The sequence below is a fragment of the Rhopalosiphum maidis genome, chromosome 1, assembly GCF_003676215.2.
Source record: "Rhopalosiphum maidis isolate BTI-1 chromosome 1, ASM367621v3, whole genome shotgun sequence".
Taxonomy (NCBI): domain Eukaryota; kingdom Metazoa; phylum Arthropoda; class Insecta; order Hemiptera; family Aphididae; genus Rhopalosiphum; species Rhopalosiphum maidis.
This window is the reverse complement of record NC_040877.1, coordinates 9,339,491-9,364,132: the sequence shown is the minus strand read 5'-3', so window position 1 is coordinate 9,364,132 and position 24,642 is coordinate 9,339,491. Positions and strand designations below refer to the sequence as shown.

Sequence of the window (24,642 nt, the reverse complement as noted above, 5' to 3'; positions counted from 1 at the left end):
AGAGAAAACACACGAGGGGCGCCCTGTCGCGCGAGTCCACCGCCGCCGCCACACCGCAACGAAACACACCCGTCCGCGGATGAGCGGCGGCGGTGAACGGTTTTACTTTTTTCTTTCCGCCGCCGCCACCGCCGCCGCTAACACACGACGACCACAGCGATTACACGTCCGCGAGAGTCGCCCGCCGACTCCGACTCGGTCGCGGGTACCTACGCAGGTATATGGTGTTATTACAACGCGCGACCGACGCGAGAAGGCCGACCGGACTTGGTGTGACACGCGTGACTTTTCCGAAAAAAAAGAAAAAACTTTCCTTCACAACCTGCTGCTGCTGTTGCGACGGTTACCGGTTTTTTTTTTCTTTTCCGAGTTTCCAAATTCGTACGCGAGCTCGTCGAAACCTACGACGGCACGACGACGAGCCGCCGCCTCTTTTCTCCCGCGATGGTTATAATATTAGGTATACTACTGCAGCGATCCATAGGGCCAACTATAGAGCTCTATTTCTGAGTAGGCCAAATTGATATCAGTGACCCGTGAGGGTTTTGCCCCCCACACCACTAATATTGATTGTTAACAGTAACATAAAAAACTGAGTGGGCTAAGCCCGCCCAAGCCTCCCCCCCCCTAGTTGCGCCTATGCAGCGATCACTATATTATATTGACCGATTACCGTACACATTTCTATTAGTTGTCGTCCGCGAAAATATTCTCGACGGATTTACAGGACGTTTCGTGTGTTTCTGTCGCCCACGTTCCCTTTGAGTCGAGAGATACGATCGCGTGCGTTTCGAGCGTATAGAAAATAGGATTACGGTAAAAAAAAAAAAAGTGCACTAGATTATTATACTAGTCTTATATTACGAGAATTCGGTCACACGGCGTTGTGGATAGGCAATGTAGGTACATTATCATTAATGCGTTAATGAATTGGATTCGTTTTTCCGTACCGTTCCACGCACAATAGTTTGTTGAAATACGATATACAATGACGACATAACAAATGAGAAAAGTATAGACACGATATTTATATCTATATGAATACCTACTGAATACAACGTTAAGTAACAATAACTCTATTGTAAATCGACACGTCATAATCAATCAATAACGTATTCTTGATAATAATATACTATATATGGACACAATTTTTTTTTAAGATTACAGTAATCATTAATTGCACCGATATTTATCATCAAACCGCGTAGTCTTCTAATAAAACCTCTAGATTAACACAATATTAATGATTAATCGATTTCTTTCAGATCCCCTATTTTACTTTTTCTTCGACGGATATTTCTCATCACGTATTACGGGACTGATTTTAAATGTACGAACTATTATAAATACATTTTAACTCTCGGAAATTATTATTTTTTCCTGCGTATTTATTTAGATACACTAAGTATACGTTGTAAGTATAAAAAATATGATAAAAAATCATATAATGCAGTCATACTAAATAATATTAATATGGATTTCTATACACACTTTAAGTATATAATACATAATATAGTGATATTATCACTTATAACACTATTGAAAAAAAAATAACAATGAAAAAATAATTCATAAACGGCAGTAAAAGGCAAAGTATTGTATTGGATTTGTGGAGTGAAGAAATTACATTTTCTAAAGTATATTTTAAAGACTAAAATGGTATTTTCACGTATTTTTACTTGGAAAAAAAGTGATTGATATGCATTACGTCGTATTATTTGAGTCTCAAGTTTGAACATCAAATGTTGTTAAGGTCAGTTTTTTTTAAAACCTAATTTCATACGAGACAATGTTGTAGGCTATTATCGTCGTCATACTATTTACTATTTTTTACCAAACTCTATTTCTATTCAGACCTACGGGGAGTCTAAATTTAACTAAGCGTTTGCATATGCTAGTATATCGGTATAAACATCCATCGCCAATTATATAGCGATATAATATTATAATATATTGGATAATAATATAATATCGATTTACCATTGTCGTTTCAATGTGTATAGGTGCATATATCGCATTACACATCGGTGGTTTACCTAAAGCGTACAGAGACGCATTTACGTATTAAGGACGTATTAATTTCGATTTACCCAACACCATAATGTGTTTTACGCCATGACAGCGTCGTAGGACGAACAAATCGTTCCATATGAAATCGCAGATTAATACACGTTTAAAATACTAATATATAAATACTTCTAACCATTCCATTTAACAAACATCAGTTACTACCTTTAAAATTACATTAAACGCATCTGTTATCATTAAAAATCAGAATTACTAGTTCAATAAATGATACATAAAAATAAGTACAATAATAATCTACTCACCTTATATAACATCTAACTGAAGTTAAAACGATTGCAAAAAATACTTTTATAAAATATTACAAACTATATCTATTTAATGGTCATTATATTTTTAAATAAAAAATAAATATATTTTAGATGAAAAAATAATAATAGTTACTCAAATTCAAGACACTGATAGACACTTATTTTCTAATAAGTTTTTGTGTACCTACTAAAATGTTACATGTTTTTACATTTACTCATCATATTTAATTATTTTATAAAAATCTGAGTAAACCATAAAAAAAAATATTGCTTATATTATATTAAATATATACAATAGATAATAAGCATATGATATATTATATAATTATAATAGAACTATAAATCAAACAGTAAGGAATATATGGGAAAAATAACAATTTGAAAATCTATAAAAAAAACATAAATGTTTATAAATAAGACACATTGGCACACGCTAAAATCAAATCTTTTGTATTAACTAATTTCAAATAAATATCGTGTATACAAAGAAATCAAGTCAGATTATTTATTAACCATGATAATATGTATTTAATGAAAAACCGTACATAAAGAGTTCTAGTATGAGTATCATGCATTAATAATGGTTGATTGATTAACTTTTAAAGTAAATTATTTTCTGAAGTAAACAACTGAAAATCGTAAAATATTTTTTCTGAATCTTTGTTCCCGATACATAAATTCATTTTACTAAACAAGTAACAAAAAAGTTGTTACCCTAATGGGTTTTGTAATCCCAATTTATCACACTGGTTTGGGTAACAGTCTGTGACTTTCAAGATCCGTAATTTATTTGATAACCAAATTCATTGGCATTTTATATCCTAAGTTAGCTTCACAGCTGTTGACTAATAATAATCGGCAAATGCATCAAATCAATATACGAATTTTAACTTATTGACTTTTTAAGTCAAAAATTAAACAAAATTAATTTATATGAGTAACATTACTCGTGTTATTACTTATTGCATTCTTCTTTTTGCTCTACATTTTTAAGTAAGTGCTATATAAAATGGAAGTACTTTAAAGGCTTTACAGATTTTAACACTTAAGATGGAATTTATTCATGAATTCCTTTTTCAAATATTTGTGTAAGCTAATCATTTATTGTAAGCTCGATGAATTTAAGTTATAATATTAATTCTCTACAAAACAAATCAAATTGTCTTCTTATATACCGAGATTTTTTACATTCAAAATATAAAATGTTATAAAATATTATAAAAAATTAATTACAAAATAGTATTTACGTTTCATAACTTAAACATTACTCCATTTATATTTTGTCTTAAAAATTAAATTTTCCATAAAAAGTACACATTGATTTTATGGAACGTAAAATATTGTTGTTATGGTTTGTTTCAACAAAAAATTTAATAAATAAAAAAAGAGTAAGCAAATAGGTACCGAATTGCTATATACTAAGTGTCTAGAAGGTCACTATTATTATAGGTGTGTTAAATTTGAATTTAATAGTATATACTTATATACTATATATAAGTATAAGCTCTATATAAGCTTATAAATAACTCAAAAAAAGTTAAAATTTAACTGTTAAATAGTTTTGAAAATGTTATCTTATAATAAAAATATTAATTGTTAACTAATAGATAATACAGTATTACAATTTATATTATATTATATTTATCTATTGTAATATTAATTGTAAGCTTATACTTTTTTTAACTCATTAAAACTATATTTTTTTTCTATTTAAAAATATTATTTCAAAGAATTTGTATTTACTATTTTTTAACAAGTTATAAAACCAATTTTAGTTTGTCAAACTTATTTATAATTGTCTATTTCAATTAAAAACGCGTTAGTTTGATCTTTAATTTATATTCATAAATAATCCACAGTTTCTGAAAATAATCCCAAGTTTTAATTTTAAAATGATAGGTTATAATTAGAAAAGCAAGTTTAAATTGAATACGTAAGGGATTGTGGTCAACTAATTTTACAAATTAAATTATAGCATTAATAACTTTCGAAATAACAAAAAAAAATTATAACTTACTAATAAGTAATATTTAAAATTTAAAAACTCAAATATTGTTATTTTTTAAAAATGATAAATGTGAATTTATTATAAAGTGTATATGTATTTAAAATGTTTAGATTTAAGTTACCACGAATCGAGTAACTAAGATTTAAAGATTCAAATATACCTTCATTTGTTCATAAAAAGGCATAACAAGTGTATGACTCGTTTCCCCCTTTTTTTTGTATCTTAAATATTAATTACTTAATTTAAAACCAATCAATATGGACGGTTATGTTTGAAATTAACAACCTCGATTTCAAATTTTTAGACAAATATTGTATTGTTTCCTATATGTTTCATCAATCACGTATTATGTGTTAGTTAATTTAAACAAGCGATTTTTACAGTTTTAAATTTCGTATCAGTCTAGGTACTCAGAATTTGATGATGTAATTAATCACCATCAAAATAATTAAGGAATTAATCTTATCGATTTCTTCAAAATTGAGCAAAATCGTCTCAAGTGACATATACCTGAATTTACATTGACTCAAATACAATATCACTCAAGACTCAACATAATTAAATTAACCTATAAAAAAACACGAAACTCGATTTTCATTGATATTTTTTAATATTTTAAAACTGCGATTCTATAATATCATTCAATAATACACATTGAAACGCGCAGCAATATCAAGTTATGTACTAGATACAACTCGGTTATAACTATTTACATTCCTTTACTATTATAAATTTCAAGGTTTAGGTATTTATTTGAAATACAAGTATATAGTGTGACCTTTGAAAGGTGTTTTTCAATAAATAAATTGTATTCAAAATAGCCCATATTTTACATATCAAGGCATCATTTTCAAATTTAACAATACCTATAATAATATAATAATTTATATAGTAAAAAAATTATCAAATTCTATTACTAGTGTGAATGCAATATGTTAGAGAGATTTCATTACCATATTAAAATATCTATAAAAACTGTATTTGCTTAGAAATATTAAGTATTTACACCAATTGATTGATTTTTGCTATAAACATTGTTTGATTATTCAAATCTGATTGGAGCTGAAGTTCCCTTTTTCCAGGATATGAACTCTATGACTGATTGTCAATTAAAGGGTTTTTATGAACTATTGTAAATATTCGATAGGAGAACATGTGTTTTAAGTATATATTTAAATGTATTTTACGGATACTGTGGGTAATAACGTAGCTGGCGTGCAACATGTATTAATCGGTTAAAAATTAATCAAACATGCCATTTGGGTTGGTTAAATAAGATTTAAGTTAGAATTCAAATGGCTCACCCAAAATGTGATAAAATTTACATCAATATAAATATAATATATTAAACTCAATAAATTATTTTTTGGAAATATGTAAAAATAATATGTACTTTGTTACGATAGGATGCGATGATGGTCTGACAAGAAGAGAGATAACTCAAAGTCAACTATTGTAAGGATAGAAAAATAATGACTTAAAGCTTGATCATAGAAATCTCTATATTTACATCGATTTAAACAACAGGCAGGATTCTATGACTCTATAAGAGATATTTCGGTATCTTACTGACATGTTTAACTCCCTTTTTTTTCAATTTTCTAGGACAGCATATCTATCATAATACTATTAATTTATCAAAAAAAAAAAAAAAAAACGATAATCTTGTTCATTAGTTAATTTTAAAAGCACTTTAGGAAAATGCACAAAATAAAATATACTCTAGATCAGCGTTTCCCAAAGTTGGTTCTGCTAGATGTATGTGATAATTGAGAAAAAAATTTTATATTATAATTGGATTATTTATATTATTAAAAATAATTACTTTATATTATTTAAAAAAAAATAGGGTTCCACGAAAAACAAACTATTTGGTTCCGTGATCGTAAGTTTGGGAACCGTTGCTCTAGATAGACTAGATTGTATAGATATTCTTTATAACTCGACACAAAGTTACTTTTAATGATACTTCTAATTTTTTTGTCAACTGTGTTTATACTATATAATGTATTTACATATATAAATCTTCCAAGTTTCTTAAGAAAAAAATAAATAAAAATATGTTTTGTTCCATGTAATAATTAAATGTAGGTATATTTATATTTTTTTTAAATAACTAATTATAAACTTAAACTTAGACCAAGATTGTATTTAAAAAAAACTTTTTACCATCCATACATTTTTTTAATTAAATTATTATTCACACTTCTAAAGTTCTAACGACAACATTATTTTTATGATATAAATATTAAAAAAAAAAACCAATTTATACTCTCTTAAAAATAATGTAGGTTTAAAGTATCAAAATTAAGCAAAAAAAAAAAAAAATATAGGCATACTAAAAAATTAATATTAAAACACAATTTATTATACTTAGTAATAAATAAAGAGACTAAAATGTATTTATAATTATCATTAATTAATAAAGTTTAAGGAGTACTCGATTATAAAATGTCTTAATTGCAATATTTGTACGTAGAACCATATAAACCTAGTAATAAAAACAAATACAAAGATCATATTATCCAAAAACTTTTAGAAGTGATAATTTTTAAACAATGCTAATAATGTAATGACGTGAATATTAGTAAACTTGAAATTTTGATCCAAATTTCTGAGTATAAATTTTATGTTATTATAAATAAATTTAACGTCAACATTTTAAAAAAAAAATAACTGAAAAATATATACTTTTATCTTTAGATATTATTAGAACTTATGAGTACAATATTACAAAGCAAAATAATACAAATTAATTTAAAAAGTATCAAAAATTCGAAGGAACCAAATATGTTTAATCCATTTAGTACTTATCGTATGGTAAAATTATGTACTACATTCAGCTTGGAATAAATGTATACTATATATTATTACATAATCGTTAAACTACGGATTAGTTATTTCCCACCGTGATAAAAAAAAATACAAACACAAATTGAGCATTAAGAAATACTATCTTTTTAAATATTTATATAACATAATAAAGAATTAAAGAATCCAATTCAATCAAAATATATATACTTTAAAATAAATTAAAATTCGTTTATACATTTTTAATCAAACACTTTACAATTTTATAACCATTATTATTACGCAAATATAAGATAAATGTAAATTTACCAAAAAACAACCCACCTACAATAATAATAATAATTATAAAAAATAAATACATTTAATAAAATATTTTAAAGTAAACTGAATATTTAAAAAAAACTATAAATAAACAAATGACATTTAAATTTAATATAATATATATTTTTTTTAAATAAAAAACTGAAATTTAAACTATTATAATCATTGACGTTGAAATTAATGATCCACATCAATCAGTTTTGTTATATACATACTTTTAATATGTCAATGATATTTTCAACAGGTTTAAATTTAATTTTAATAAGTAGTTTTTATGATTATAAATAGTATTAATTTCCGAAGTTTATAGGTAATACGATTACTAAGATAATATATTACTAATATAGAATTAAGTAAAACAACATTATTTTTATTCAGATTATATTCATCTACAGGATATAGGTTTCTCTATAGTATTTTATTAATTACAATGAACCATTTTCTAAAAGTGTTTTAATATTTTTTCAATACTAAGAGTCGAAACAAAATTTATTTAAAAATTAAATTAATTATTTGATTTTATATATTTTGCTTTAATATTCGTTTACCCTAAAATGTATTATTGTACCTATTTATACGTTTGATAAAGTTTAGTAAAGGGAATTCAAGTGTACAAATAGAATGTTTATATCGACGATTTATTTCTCACGAAAACAATGGAAGCCGATAAAAGCTTTTTATCTTCAAAATCCTAGTTTAGAAACAACTTTAGCATGTGTTAATTTTCACACCAGACTCATTGTAAGATATTTTTCCGTAAACAATGCAATGATTAATTAAATTAAAAATTTCGCAAAAATATTTAATAACGAATTAATAATATTTTCTTTAAACTTCTAATGACATAGGTAAATACTTATTGATTCGGAATCTTAGAAAGGAATATCCACATTTTCAATCAAAATTAATTGTAATATTATATTACGTTTTCAACAGAAATGTATAATATGTATAACGTACAAATATTTATAATTTAAAATATAAATTATTGAAACATCAATTCATATTAATAATTAAAATAATAATATGACAAAAGGTAACCATTATTGTTTAAACCAATATTTACGTATACTGTATAGATGCTGTACGAATAAAATGTACTGTTTTTAATAAATAAAATTAAAAAAATGGTTTTTAATGGCCATCTAACATGGCCAATTGAGTGCTCTGTCGATCAAATATATTTATATATTTATTTTTATATTGTAAAAAAGTGTAACATAACTCAACAATGTCCTTCTAAGTAGTATAGAATGGTCACGATGAATTATAATTCGGTTCTTAAAACTTTTTCAATTTATATGCACTTGTATACACTACTTATACGTTTACTACCATGTGGCCATAATAATATGCATAATTAATTATAATATATACCAACATAACTTAAGTATATATTACTGGCAATATGAATAATCTGAAATGATGTATAATGGCGTAATGCATGGGAATTTTATAAAATGACAAAGTTGCAAAAACATCAGGCAGGTAATGGATGTTATAATCGTATAAAAATCTTCGGTGTTATAAATAATACCTATACTAAGTAATATAAAAAGTATCTGAATGGATGAAAAACAGTGACCGAGCGTAAGTCACTTTTCTCATTAAACTCACTCCGGAAGCTGTGAAATTCTATTTTACAGAAAGTCGAAAGATACGCCAAGCGCTTTCGCCTCCTTTTTATGCTTCGATGCTATTAATGTATTTAGATAAAAATTGAAACGATAATGATATTTTAAATTGAAAATATATATGTGTAACATTTTTTTCTATCTTATGAATTATGATTATAGTCATACAATGATTACAAATTATTAAATATTTAATACATATAATAAATTTTATAATATTAGTTACTTAAGTCTTAAAATCATTATAGTTTTCATACGTTTTGAATAAAAAATGATGGCCTATTATCATTAGTACATCCAATTTTAATAAATAAAACATTCTAAAAATCATAATTTAGATAAATATACAGTTAAAAATTAAATCATGAGTAAGTACGCTTAGTTGAATCACCTAATACCCTAATATAATTGGAAACAATAATTAACCTATTAAACCAATGAATTTGAACAAAGATTTGAACTTGAACTTTTTTTTGTTGAATAGTGGATAATATTTTATTTTAAGCATGTTAGCACGTTACCATATAATTTAATTTACAAAATTATAAGGTTAATAAGCTCAAGCAATCAATCCTTACGTAGCAAGAAAAAAAAATAAGTAGTTATATTAATCACTTTCTAATAAGCCACATTCTCATATTACACCTTAAAGTCAAGGAAAATCTACCTCAATTTTCAGTTGTACAGTCATCTCAATCAAACACATTCTTTCCGAATTCCGAAAATAATATAGCAAATTAAACACGGATATCAACTTTCAGAAACTTCGAAAAAAAAACCTTTCACCTTCAGCAAAAACAGACAATCCACTTATCGACTTATTATAACATATATAAAAGAAACTAATTCTTGTTAATTAATAACTTTGTCATTGATGCCGTTCAATATTTAAATTTAAAAAAAAGTTATAATAATGTATTATAATGTTGTGTCTTATCTTAAATTTAAAATTCTAATAAAATAAAAACATGTATTGATGAGCTCTTTGAAATTATTATCTATGAAATTATTTAAAATCATAGGAATTGAGCATTAGTAACTAAATTAAAGCATTTTTAACAAATTAACCAAACAATTTATATCTTATAAGGTTAATAATATATAATATAAAATAAAATAATACTCCTTTGATTACATTTAAATCTTAAATTTTTATAAAAATCAACAAGATTATGTATAGTTATTAAGTTACACAAAATCTATTTATTTTGTATATACTTATTTTATTTACTACAATTTTTAAGTCTTAAAAATAAAAAAATACTAATTTATTTCATGTAAATAAAACAAAAAAGATTCCAATCTAAATAATCTATAACAAAATATACCTGGTATTGATATGATAGGGCCATATAAAACTTTCGTTTGATAGATATATAATATGTATAATTTTGATATAAAATTTGCATTTTCCATACATTTAAATAACACACTATTAACTAAAAACTTTACTCAGTGGCATACACTACACGCATCTAATATATATGTTGATAACAATAGGGGTGAAAACAATTTGGATGAATCTAAAAATGACTTAGGGCGTGTGGTGTGTAAGCATCTACATACCTATACCAATGTATGTATATATATATATATATAATATGACGTATACACTACACTGCGAGTTTTCATTAATCAACTGCCATAGCCGCCTCCCTGTGCTGACTGTAATGTATGTGCATACTGAAGCTCGTAAATCTTCCATTTCTTTCGGTGCCCGTCGATCTCCGACACCTCCTCTTCGCAACCACACCGATTTTTCATGTCATCAACCTAGTCCTTTCCTGCTAGAACCTGCACCACCACAACGGCAACAGGTGCACACTGCAATGAAATTAAAGAGTGCACACCGGACGGGTACGCTTTACTACAATCACATATTATTATTCTATTTTCTATTTTTATGAACCGTTTAGTTAATATTATACAGAATATAATATATTATTATCTGACACATTCAATTTCAATGTAACATTGTCATATCCCTGCGGTACACCATGTTTATCTAATATGGTTGTTAAATATCGGTAATCTCAAATACAACTTACATTTTGGGTACCGATCGTTATGCAGCTATAGGTATAATCTACATTACGCACATTTGTGCATCGTCGGTACTCAATCGAATAAGGAATTCGATTTATAAATGCTTATTATTAAATTTTTATTTCATTTATTACCAAGTGACATATTTATATTTATATTAATGGCATTCAAGCTATATAACATGACTCGACTTTTATTTATTTTTTCGTCATCACCGTCGTGTGAAATTAATTAAACTGACTATATCCGGTAACCCAAAATTCCCCTTATTTCAATTAATGCACCCACCCGCACATGCCTTATTCTATAAGCTCTATTACAACATTTCTTTCTTTTTAAACATTTTTTTCTGAATTTAATATAATGTACAACGATTTGATTGCCAATAAATCCTTAAGATGCCTAAACCAATAATTGTGTGTTGTTGTATTTTAACCGAACTGGCCAGACTCAACTGATGGTAATCCTTTTATAATAATAAATTACAACACATATTAGGTATTCGATGACTCGAAAATATTTTGACAATAAATACATCATATGCGTTTTATATTATATTTCTTTTTTCAATTTGTCTGATGACTTCAAAATGATCGATTTTCTTCTGCAGATTCTTTTTAAAACTCGTTTTCATCTTATTTCAAAAATATTACAAAACCTTATTTTCACAACTGTCAAGTTATATACAACAAGTAACAATCCTACATTTGAAATATTTCATTCAAAAAGGTCGACTTTAAACAAACAAAAAATATGTGTTCATCTTGAGAAAACAATAATAAAATAACATGTTCTCAGCTTCGTAGCAGCGCTATGCTATTGAAATTTTTACTGTGTAATACTTAAAACTAATATGCAAGTTCCCGGTATTACATCGTTACACTGTTTAATGCTAATTAAGTATAAAGTTAAAAAAAAATATAAATAAATTGCATAATAACTCCGGGGAAGAAATTTAGAATTAGCACTTTTAAACGTAACATAGCTAAATTCGCAGTATTTTCTATTAAAAAAATGATTAACCAAATACATTTGAATGATACATACAACCTATATTACCAATATAATCAAGCGAAAATTAATTTGTAATCTATAATTAGATAATAATCTATATTATATTATGGTAAAAAAAATATTATGATAAATTATATATTTATCATAATTTATTATTTTACATTAATTATTATACTAAACTAGTAAGTATTTTATTACAATTTTAATTTTAACTAGTTAGATAAATTGGTGTCTTTTTGAACATAAATCACAATATAAAATTTGTTTTTAAGACATTATTTTTATTATTTAAAAATGATAAGATAACATAATCGTCAAATTGTACAACAATATTATTTTTAAATTTGTTTTACACAAATTTACGTACCCAATTAAATTGTATTACATTGTATATTATTTAGTTATTTACTTAAAATTATTTTTACTATTTATTATCACTATAAGCGTTTTTAAAAATGTTCTTTTTCAAGTGACTATATTGAATCTTTCGTTTCAAATGTATTATTAAATTACCTGTAATTTGTTAGGCCTGTCCAACTTTTTAAAAATATTATTTTTTTTTTGTGATATTGAACAATATTGGACTTAAATATGACGTGGCTTGTATATCTACTAGAATAGATATAAAACTGTTTAATGAAATCATTTTAATGCACTATCGTCTATCAAACATTCCATTTAATTTAACAATTTATTATAGTATAGCAAAGGCAAATCCACTACACCACTACAAATTAAATGAACCAGAAAGTGTACGTACTATTTTGTCATCTATGTTTTGCATTTTTTTTCGGACAAAATAATAAAATGAGATATACATATACATATATAAATATATTTTTATCAATCTTTAGAAATTATAAGAAAGAATTTACTAAAAAAATAAAACAATAAAAAGGTATAACAAAAAGCAACCCTGTTGTATAGATATGTCGTGAAGCTGAATAGATTTACAATACTGAGGTCAGAAGTTTTCGAGGTTGAGTGAAATCCTGCGGGTTATGTAACAAAGCCAAAATAAAAACTTGCATTGACGACAAAAGAGAGTAGGAAAGAAAAGTTGAGAAGGGTAGGTACATTGTGCAAAAACAAATACAAAATGTTTTATTAAATTTCAAACGAATTAACAATAAGAACAATATTAAGTCTTCAAACGTCTCTGGTTTATATATATCCTTCTAGATCTGCATGAGAAGACATTACGGTGAACTTAAAATCAGCCATTTTCCATTTGATGTTGTGTAATGCAATTCAATATCAAACAAATCCGTAATACATAATTTGTTCATTTTAAGCTTAAGTTGAAATATTACATAAAAACATATACTTTTCATGCAGTGAAAACGAGACTTACCACATTCAGTTTTTCACTTAAGCTTATAACTTTCGAAAACGAACTCGAATGCAACAAAACGATTAAAATATGATAATTTTCGTAGTTTAATATTTGAATAGTTTTTATTAATTGAATAACACTAAATAATTACATACTACTTTAAGTGGAGCCACGTTAGGTACATCGAAATAATTATCTTAATGAAACAATATCCATTCACATTAAACGAAAACTAGGTATATACATTATGCATTGTAATACATTCATTATTGTTATTGTTGATGCGTATAAATGTATTTTAGCATAATAATTGAGACGAAAATGAGTAACACATAATATGTAAAATAATAATATATTATAGAGATGTCGCGAGTAAGCTTTTGTATATTAATATTAGATTTAAATTTTAAATATAAATGAATAACGCTTGATAGAGTTAACAAAGTCAAACTGAAAAAAAAATCTTTTGATGTGATGAGAAAACGGAATTATTTCCAGCATATTTAACGCTGAATTTCCAGTGTAATATATATTATAATATACCATAATATATATACTATATAGGTTAAAGACTACATTCTAATGTTGTGACGGAAATATTTCATTTATTCCGCATCCGGGAATATAAAAATAAAACAGAATATTTAAAAAATATTTTTTATAATGAATAATTCGAATTTAATCTCTAGTAGTTGTTAAAATCGTAATAGAAATATAACTAGTGAAATCAATATTATGTGACGTTGAAATAATGTGTAGGTAGTAGGTAGTGTTTAGTACGCTATAAGGTTCACAACATTTTTCCTTTGTAAATTATAATATCACTATTTAATAGTTATTACACAATCTAGGGCCTATCGTGATAATAAAACATTGTCGTTATCTGTTTCTACAATACGTCACTTATCAGCTATATTATAGAACGGAAATAATCAAATGAATGGAGTTACTATACATTCATACTGCAGTAATGTAATACATGATATTATGCTATTTGCACACGTAGGACACGCGTAAACACTCGGGCATGGTTATCGTACGTTTTGTACAAATAATATCATATACAAAATAAATATAGTTCTGTATTTACTAATGAAGTGGCGAGTACAAAGAAAATTGAATTTGTTTACTTTCAAAGACTTGCAAGTATTATATAATATTACAATTATGTTTGTTTTTTTAAATATCTGCAATGCGGAAAATACACGTTTCAATAATAAAATGTTATTATATAGTTCTAAATAATCAATAAATATCATATACGTGTAGTATACTATAATTAAATATACGTATAATCATTTTTCGAACCATAGAAACGTGTTAATGTAGAACAAAAGTTTACAAATAATGTTAAAAAATAATGTTATACATAATTTTAACTCTGTATGACATCGTAATAATAAAAATAATAATAATATTCTCAATTAAATTATTCACTTTTAGACTATCGAAACAAAGTGTATTCTTTAATATATTCGCATTGAAATTTCCAACAGGTACAAACGCATTTTATACAATTACTACTAACACTTTACAGTATAAAGAAGATAAAATGTTTTAACTTCAATTTTGAGTTTTGAACTTATTATAATGTAAAATTTATTATCTGTCAAGTTTTATTTCTATCAGCAATCGACAAACGACAAACTCATTTCTTCTTATGTAAGACACAACAATTTCTTTTGCAGTTGTGTATTCAGGAGCGTGCTTATGGGAATTTCCTAGGCATCAATACTAATAAGGGAGTAACATATTTTGTGCATTTTCAATTTTTTTTTTTTACTGTGAAACAAAAATATTGAACTAAGAAACCGAAAATTAATATGAATTAAGGGAAACGAAATCTTAAATATTCTACTGCTTAATCCTAAGATCACAACAAATTCCATACAATTGAAACCACTTGCGAGTGTAAATGGTAACTTACAATAATACTTAAAGTAATGAGTTTCATAAACACATAATACAAAATTTAAATATAGTTTTTCTTTTTAATACAGAAGAGATATACGGATAATATAAAACTTGATGAAGCCTTAAATATTAAAATACATACTTTTATATTATTCTTGATTGGTCTATCACAAGATGTATTTCAATATATTATTTAAACTGGGTATAAGGTAAGGATAATAAATATTAAATTAGTTATAAATAGGTACTTTATTATAAAAGCAAATGATAGAACAATAACGTGTGTCAACCACAACATACAACTTCTACAATGTTGGCAATGGTATAAAAATATTATTAAGTTTATATAAACATCAACATCTTGGTTAAAATTATTATCGATTTTATAACAAGAGTATAGTTAAAATATAAAAATAACTATCTGAGAATACTCATGGATATAAATATAAAATGTAAAATAAATAATATTATTAGATATCTACCTAAACCATTTTTTTTTTTTTTTAGAAAAATATTGTCCTCATTATAATAGATATAAATAAATAATATTATGATACTAACCTTTCTTACTGACATACTCGAATAACTTGCAGCAATTGCAAAATTATTAAAGTAGACGTTAATTAAAAAAAAAAAAAAAAAAATAATAAACGACATTTATCTCAAGTATTTATGGTTTTCCTTTTACTTAATCTATGTACATACATACAATTTAACAAAATTTATTTAAATTATATTATATTTATTTTTATTTTTATTTTTTTTTTTTTTTTGACAAAAAAATATATATATTAAAAATAAAATAGTTGATTCTAAGTATGTCATTACCAAGTTTGAACATTGTGTAATCACAATTTTTTTTTAAACATGTTTTTGTAATCCCAATTCTATTTTATATGAGATTCTCTAAATTAAATAAAACAAGTTTTTTTTTTTAAATTGTAACTATAATTTTAGGATGTAAAAACAAAACACTTCAAATCTATTATACATTATATATTTTACATTTAAGTCATAAAAAAAATTTTTTTTCAACATTTTTTGTTCTAGGTAGATTTTAACCAGAGTGGGTAACCCAGAAATTCTAGTATATAATTTAATTAATTCAGTATGTTATTACACGATATGTGTGCAAATTCAATATTTCAAATTAATTCACATAACCTAAACTAACCTATATATTTTTAAGCTTTAATTATTAAACAATATTATTGGTTTTGTTTTTTGACGTAGATAATTAAATTATATAAAAAAAAAATGTTACATAATATTTTTATAATTTAATGAATTTAAAAAAATATATATGTATTTGATAATTATTAATAAATAAATTATCAAATGAAATGTTCTAATTAAATATTTAAAAAACTAAAATATAATTAATACGATTTTTAAAAAGTGTATGATATTATAATAAAATTTGGCACCAATGCTGTTATTTAATTTTTGTGTACATAATACGCAACGGTTGAGTTTGGGTAACTAGTTAACACTCCATTCTTTTAGTTAAATGTTTAAAAAAAAAAGTCATCGGGTTTTATAAAATGTATTAATATGTTTGTCTACATATACGCATGAAAAACAATGTCTTACTACTATAATAGCCTATAACACTTAACCGTACACGTAGCGAAGTAACAAAATTGGAACGTTGAGAATCAACAAATTCAACAGTCTTCTTAAATAAAATATATATTTATCTATTTTCTGTATCAAAACCTATGAAAAATCTGTTCTATGTAAAATATGTTTACAGTACCATCGCACGTATAAACGCTCGTATATACACAACATATAACTTTTGCCGATAATCTGTTTTGTGTGCATCTATACGGTGATACTGTTTATAATTATGGAGATGACTCTGAAAAGGTTACTTTGTACATACTGTCCCTGCATTATCATACTGGGACAGTCAGCTCCCAGTAGGTAGATATAAATATTATAATTTTCGGGTATGTATATCTACGTGTACTATAATTAAAAAATGTACCAAAAACTAACACGTCGCGAGAAAAAACAATAACTACAACAGTGTGTGCGGCGTACAAACGCACACAATAATACATAATATAATAATATATATACATATATATATAATATATACATATATATATAATATATACATATATACATAATATATGTATATACAACAGGTGTTACGACCGTTTCGCAAAATCGAGCCTGTCGCTATAGTCTGGAAATGAAGTTTTAAAAACGAATATTGGACTAACGCAACGCGAATTCTCACATCTGCCGCCGCCTCGCCGTGACCGGATGACATTTACCGCAATAATATATATAATGTGTCGCCGTATGCATACATAAAAACATTTTATACACAGGATGTTGTTTTGTTTCATGGCGAACCGGGCGGCGCGTCCGTAATTCGTTCGGTTTTACTTATTATTTATCCTGACTTTTGGGTGCGTATACAGCGTTCTCTGTATTTTTCGTATTTCGAATGTGCTGGTACCTACTATACGTTTACCCTTGAACGTTTGAATTGGAAAAAAAAATCGGACGACGTATGTAAAACGCGCCAAGGCCTGTACACGATCCGGTTCGCGTAGCGGTAACGAAAACGAAAAACAAAAAAAATCCACCCTGTACGCGAATCGCTGCTCGCACTCGCGCAGTGTGCTCCGCCCCGGTGATGTGCAGAACAAAGATAACATTACGCAACGTTTACTTTGAATGGCGTTTTGGCCGAACGCAAAAACCGACCCGCCGACGACGACACGTCTGACGATAGCAAATTTTGATAACGATAATTAAAATCTCGACCCTCGCAAAGTCACACAAAGGCCGACACAACTCGCACTGTCGCAACACGACTATATACACGCGCCGCCGCCCGGCACATGTAACATATTATTATTGTAATATACGTTGTGTGCACTGCGACACACATACACACGCGCACACACATGGAAGGCTTTTGAATATGATATTATCGTGGCGTGCGATTACGCATTATTATAATGCGACCAAGTGTGATGATGTGTGTACGCGATGTATTACATTCTATATAATATTATGTATAAGTTATACATTGTGGACAAAGTAACATGACATAATAAAGTCACACACGACGTGTTTTAAATCGAATAGTGTTCGTGAACGAATTCAATTGTACACCTACTCGTTCGTCGTGTCCCGCGTGCAGCTCGAAACAAACTCCGAACGTCGAAGTCGTCCGGACGATTTAACCGTCGATTATACGCTTCGAACAGGTTATCCTCGTGCCACGTCGCGGTGGTATATGCGCGATGAAATCGGCCAAAAACACGAATCGTATAATATTTAGTCAACAGTTCTATTGTCTGCGGACGGTGGGAGATTAATGTTATAATAATATGATATTCACAAAAATACGTCGAAACGAGTAAATATATGGGTCATTCGTTCGTCCAGTGGTAAACGAAATCGAAAAAAATTAATGCGATAAACGTTGGTATTTTTTCAATACGTTTGATAACTGAATCACTTTCACGATTAAAATTCGTTTGGATTGAGAAGAAAACGATATATTTTTTTAAATTTGGACAGGCAACATACGTACGTAGGTAACCGACCTGCCGTATAGTGGATAATACCTCGTTATTGAGTAAGTCGCTGTATAATAAAGGATGTGTTAAATTTAAATGCAATTATAAATCATTACGTATAATAGAAAAAAACGATTTAAGAGGAGACCATCTGACAACCTATTATATTACTGAGAATATTTTACATTATATTTAAATTTTTACTAATTACTATATAGTATTATATTACAATTAGTAATGCAACAAGTTAAATTAATTTTTGCTGAAAACATCACGTTCATTCTTTATTATTATTACTTATTATAATTATTATCCATATCATGTACATTTTCGATTTACAATGTTGAATCGATTCTAACGAAAAATTGTGAATAGATTCAGTGTATAATTAATATTATGTTTTAACATAAAATTTATTTGTGTAATAAAAGCATTAATGAAAAATGCCAAGTTCTTTCGAATAATGATTAACAACAAATAATTAAATTTTTTTTTGATTTTGACGATTTTCGTTTAAATTTGTCTACTTAAATGCCTAGAAAAATAAAAATGCTTATATTTATAAAACTATTACAATAGATATTTTAAAACTGTTACAAAAACAACTTATCTAACATCTCTTATATTATATTTTCAAGTTTTCGGTGATATTATTCATTTTTATAATTATAAAAAATCATTAGTAATACTATGCCAATGTTATTATGTATAAACAATGATAATTTAAATAAATATGGAACGTTACTATAGTTTCAATGATGATAAGCTTAAATTAAAAGACAATACCAAAACTTTATCTGAAGAGAAATTATTGTCTTAGGTGTGAACATTCAATAAAATCAAATTCTGAACTATAAAAGGTCATAAAAAATAATATTGTTCATTTTGATTTTACACTCAACTTTTTAGATTGTGAAGCGATAAATGTATTGATTTTACAATAATGTATTTTTTTTTTTAACTATATGTGAAATAGTTCTTCAATAATTAAAAATAATTTATTTATAAATATAATAAATTAAAATTAAAAATTTCCAATTTTGAAAATAATTGAGAAAAACAAAAAATAAATTTAGAAAACTAGTTTTCAACCTTAAGATTTTCTTATTTATTTGTAACTTATAATTGTGAATACTTGAAATTTTCACAAAATATTAGCATTTTAATACATACCTAATATTATTTCAAAATAATTCATACCATTTTGAGCTATTTATAATTTTTTTTTTTACTGTTTTTAATTATTGTCGAAAAAAAAGTATATGTTTGGTCCAAAAGCTTAAAAATTAAATGCAAAGTTCCTCTTTTATTTGTATTATAGCTATTTAAAAAGGAAGAAATTAGATATTTAAACGAAGAAGAACAATTTTAGTTATTTTGTTAGAAATATTATTCTTGATGAAGATAATACATTATATAAATATTTAATACATAGTATTATAATAACTAAATATAATAAATGAAATGTTTTCAGCAAATGTTAATTCAACTTACAGTATTACTGAAAGTAAAATAAATTACTCGAATAGCAATAAAAATCTATCAGAATGTATACTTGTATAGTAATATAAGATAACAGACCATCTTTGCTCAGAATCGTAAACTTTTTGTAGGTATGCAATGATTTATCATTGACTTCAAATATGTACATGACAGTGGCTCATCTAAAGACGAAATAAGACGAGATTCTCAACACATATTATATAGCAGAGCGATTACTTATTATCTCTCTTTTTTTTTTTATAATTTAACAATAAAATAATTTTGCAAATGTTTAAATGTATGTGACTGATGAATTTCATAAAACTTAAAACTTTAAAGAATTTGAATGTTTATAAAAAAAAGTTGTGACTATATATTTACGATTTTTTTTTTTTTTGACTTTCTATAAGGAAAACTCACATGAAAACTTTTACATTTTTATTAAAAAAGTCAAATATTTTAATATCTATAAGTACTAGAAAAGAGCCAAAGTATTTTTAAAATAATATGATATCTTATAATTTCATAGATCAATTTTAAAATTATGCATTTTAAATTCTTATTTTAAATTAGGTAAAACATAATTTAAAAAAAAAAATAATTTTGTCCAAATCAGGATTAGTGTGAAAATCACCATTTTTTCGATTATTTTGAAATCTATTGTAAATTCTTACTATTTAGTATTTACATCCCAAAACTTTTACATTGAAAACCAAATCATTTTTTAAATGTTTACACCCACACATAAAGCAAACACACATCAATATAAAATTCATTCATTCATTGTTCCACTCAAAATTTAAATATGAAATTTTTTTTATTTTAAACAATGTTATATAATTTTATAATGACTGATATTTGAATATAATATTATGAAAACATCATCGGCTAAAAAAAAAATTCACGACTCTAACAAAAATTAATCAATTAATGGCCGATTACAGGATTAAAAAAATATATTTGAACGCACTCTAACAGCCGTACGTACACACGTCTGCAATTTTTAATGTAAACGGGTCGTAGAATATTAACGTATAATATTATACTGAAGGAACATGGAATTCGGTCAAAGATTCCGAAACCGCACTCGGCTCGGCCCACGAACAGACCGTCCCCTATTTTATTAGACTTTCGAATATTCTGCACCAAATAATCAGCATGCATACCCGTGTCCAAACATTAGAAATAATCACACACGAGCACCGCGCATATTATGTATAATATTATGATATTATGTATTATAGTATAATGCACGGAAAATTACGTGATTCGAGGACACCCGTGAACGCAATAATATTCCATTCAAGATTTTGTCATTTGCGACGAGCAGCAACGATGACACAATATGCACCGGTACCGGTTCGCATCATTGTCGCCGACCGGATTATCTTCGTTTTTTTCACCACCACACGAGTCTGGGGGTACTCACTGTATACACCCGCAATCGTATATATAGTCGACAGACCACGATCAATAATCATCATTCAATCCAACATCGTCCAACCATCAACATTCAACATGATGAAAATCGTAAGTATAACATCTTATAATATACTATAGTGATTTTCTAACGATTTGTAATACCGACGTTGCTCATTATAACGCAGTTACCTACGGTAAAATAATATCGATGTTTTGGCTTAAAAGCAATCAACGTTGTTCATATAAGACTATATCATATTGAATTTGCTTTAATAATCATTTGTTGTTTGTGTGTGGTTTCAGGCTACAGCTCTTGCCATATTGGTGGTCGCAGCACTTGTCAGTGCCGACGCATCCAAAGATGCTACTAAGAAGGCGGCCAACAAAGAAAAAAGATTCGCTGACTTTGGATACGGACTGTCTGGTCTGGGATACAAATCAGGTCTCAGTTACGGTTCCGGTCTCGGCTACAGCTCCGGTCTAGGCTACGGATCCGGTCTTAGCTACGGCTCCGGTCTGGGCTACAGCTCTGGATTGAAATACGGTTCCGGTCTCGGCTACAGCTCCGGATTGGGATACAGCTCCGGTCTTGGCTACGGATCCGGTCTGAGCTACGGCTCGGGTCTGGGCTACAGCTCTGGTTTGAAATACGGTTCCGGTTTGGGACTGTCATCTGGCTTGGGATACTCCAGCGATGCTGTCGTCACCTCTGCCGCCCCGGCACCGACCACCGGTCCCCTGATCCCGATCTCCAAGGAAGTGCACATCGTCAACCGTCACGCTCAACCAGTGTCCGCCCCGTACCCAGTGCCAGTTCAACACGACGTGCCAGTCGCCGTACCACACCCCGTGCCTTACGCAGTCGACACCCCATACCCAGTCAAAGTACCCGCCCCATACCCAGTTCCAGTCGAAAGACCAGTCCCGTACGCAGTCGACAGGCCAGTTCCTCATCCAGTAGCCTCACCATACCCAGTTCCAGTAGTTCACGATGTTCCCGTGCCCGTATCCAAACCGTACGCTGTTCCAGTAGTCAAACAAGTTCCAGTACCGGTAGCCAGCCCAGTCGTCGTACACCAATCAACCCCATTGATCGCATCCAGCTACAGCTCTGGACTTGAAACGTCTGCCATCGGTGCCAGTTACGGTTCCGGTTACGGTTACGGTTCTGGTTACGGTTCTGGTTACGGTTACGGTTCCAGCTACGGACTATCGTCCTACGGATCTGGCAGCCACTACAGTGGATCTCTGGGATACAGCAGCGGAGACTTGTACGGCCATGAACACAGTTTCGACTACAAGAAATAGAACTTTCAACGCGACTCCCACCCAGCCCGACAAAAACGAATCTTCTAGATCTTTCTTTTATACCGTGTATATTTTTATAGACAATTTTTCTTTTTATATTTAAAATATTGTTAATAACCAAAAGTTGTTAACTAAAATAAATATTTTTATTTGTTTCCATATTTTTACGTGTTCATCATTACAAACCAATTTGCTATACTTTGAACTCTCTAGAACAAACTATTGAATTATAATAGTTATAAATATTAAAAATATTATTAATATTATTATTCAGACCAAAACGTAATTGTGTAATATTGATAAATGCTAAAAGTAAAAGAATTGGTAATAATTAATGGCAGGGCACTTTTTAGCCAATTAGTAATAACCAATTTTGGTCATTACACTATTTTGGTCACCAATATAAAATTATATAATTATTTTAATCTATAAAATTATATCAACCTTTTTAGTTTCATAAATTGGCCGTTTACTATAACATTATTATCTTTCCAAAATATTATGATATTGTATATGGTATACAACTATACAAGATATTATCAATTTGTTTATTTGTAATTTGTGTACTTACTACTTGAATACTGCAGTGTAACCACGTACATAATAGTGTTAATAATTCACTAGCATTTATTTTAATAATTATTATAGGCACTTATAACAAGCATACCAAATAAATATTTTTTTTTATTATTATTATATTGTAATTCTAAATTGGTGTATTGGCTGAAAAGTTACACAGACCGAAAACGGTTCCACACATAATTAATATAGTGTTGAATACTTTTTAGTTGTTATTTTAAATACAAGTAATATTTCTGATAGGTAGTCTTATCTTTGAATTGACAATTACATTTTAATTTCCAAATACCTAACTATAATAATTAAATACATATATAATGATAGGTAAATACATATTGAAATTTAGGTTTATTTTATTCTTATGTTTTATCTCATCTACAAAACATACACATCGACATAATCTAAAAGAGGTAGATGGATTGGTACCACACTAGTGGGTCACTATAATGGGTATGTTGAATTTTAATTCAATGATATATCATTGAATACGAAAAAAGATTATGAACGAAAATGGCCTGTCAGCCTATAATATCACAAAGTATATTCCGTGATATATGTTTTTTTATATAGATATTAGAGCCATTTCTTTTACTTTTAACGTTGCGATAGGTTGATATAAGTTTTTATTGGATAATGTAGTATTTAATAGTATCTTTTTTATACCTATCATAATGATATACATTTATACCAATGTAAATAACTTAAAATTAAATTTAAACTTTATATAAATACCGTAGAAACAATACAAATATATTTATAGTATAAATATAATATATTATCTTAAAATAAATTTAAAATGCCATTACATATGGTAAAAATCATAATAATATAATGTAGGTATATAAAAATTCTAATATTTATTGAATTTCCACGAATAATG

At 27.3% G+C, this 24,642-nt stretch overlaps 1 protein-coding gene across 1 annotated transcript; it reads left to right on the top strand.

Moving 5' to 3' along the window:
- The first annotated feature begins 21,886 nt into the window (after positions 1-21,886).
- On the top strand, positions 21,887-23,344 carry LOC113560915 (zinc finger protein 512B-like). Its single transcript, XM_026967041.1, has 2 exons — positions 21,887-21,983; positions 22,179-23,344. The coding sequence occupies exons 1-2, from the start codon at positions 21,972-21,974 to the stop codon at positions 23,181-23,183; spliced, it is 1,017 nt and encodes a 338-aa protein (XP_026822842.1). The 5' UTR covers positions 21,887-21,971; the 3' UTR covers positions 23,184-23,344.
- Positions 23,345-24,642: the final 1,298 nt, after the last annotated feature.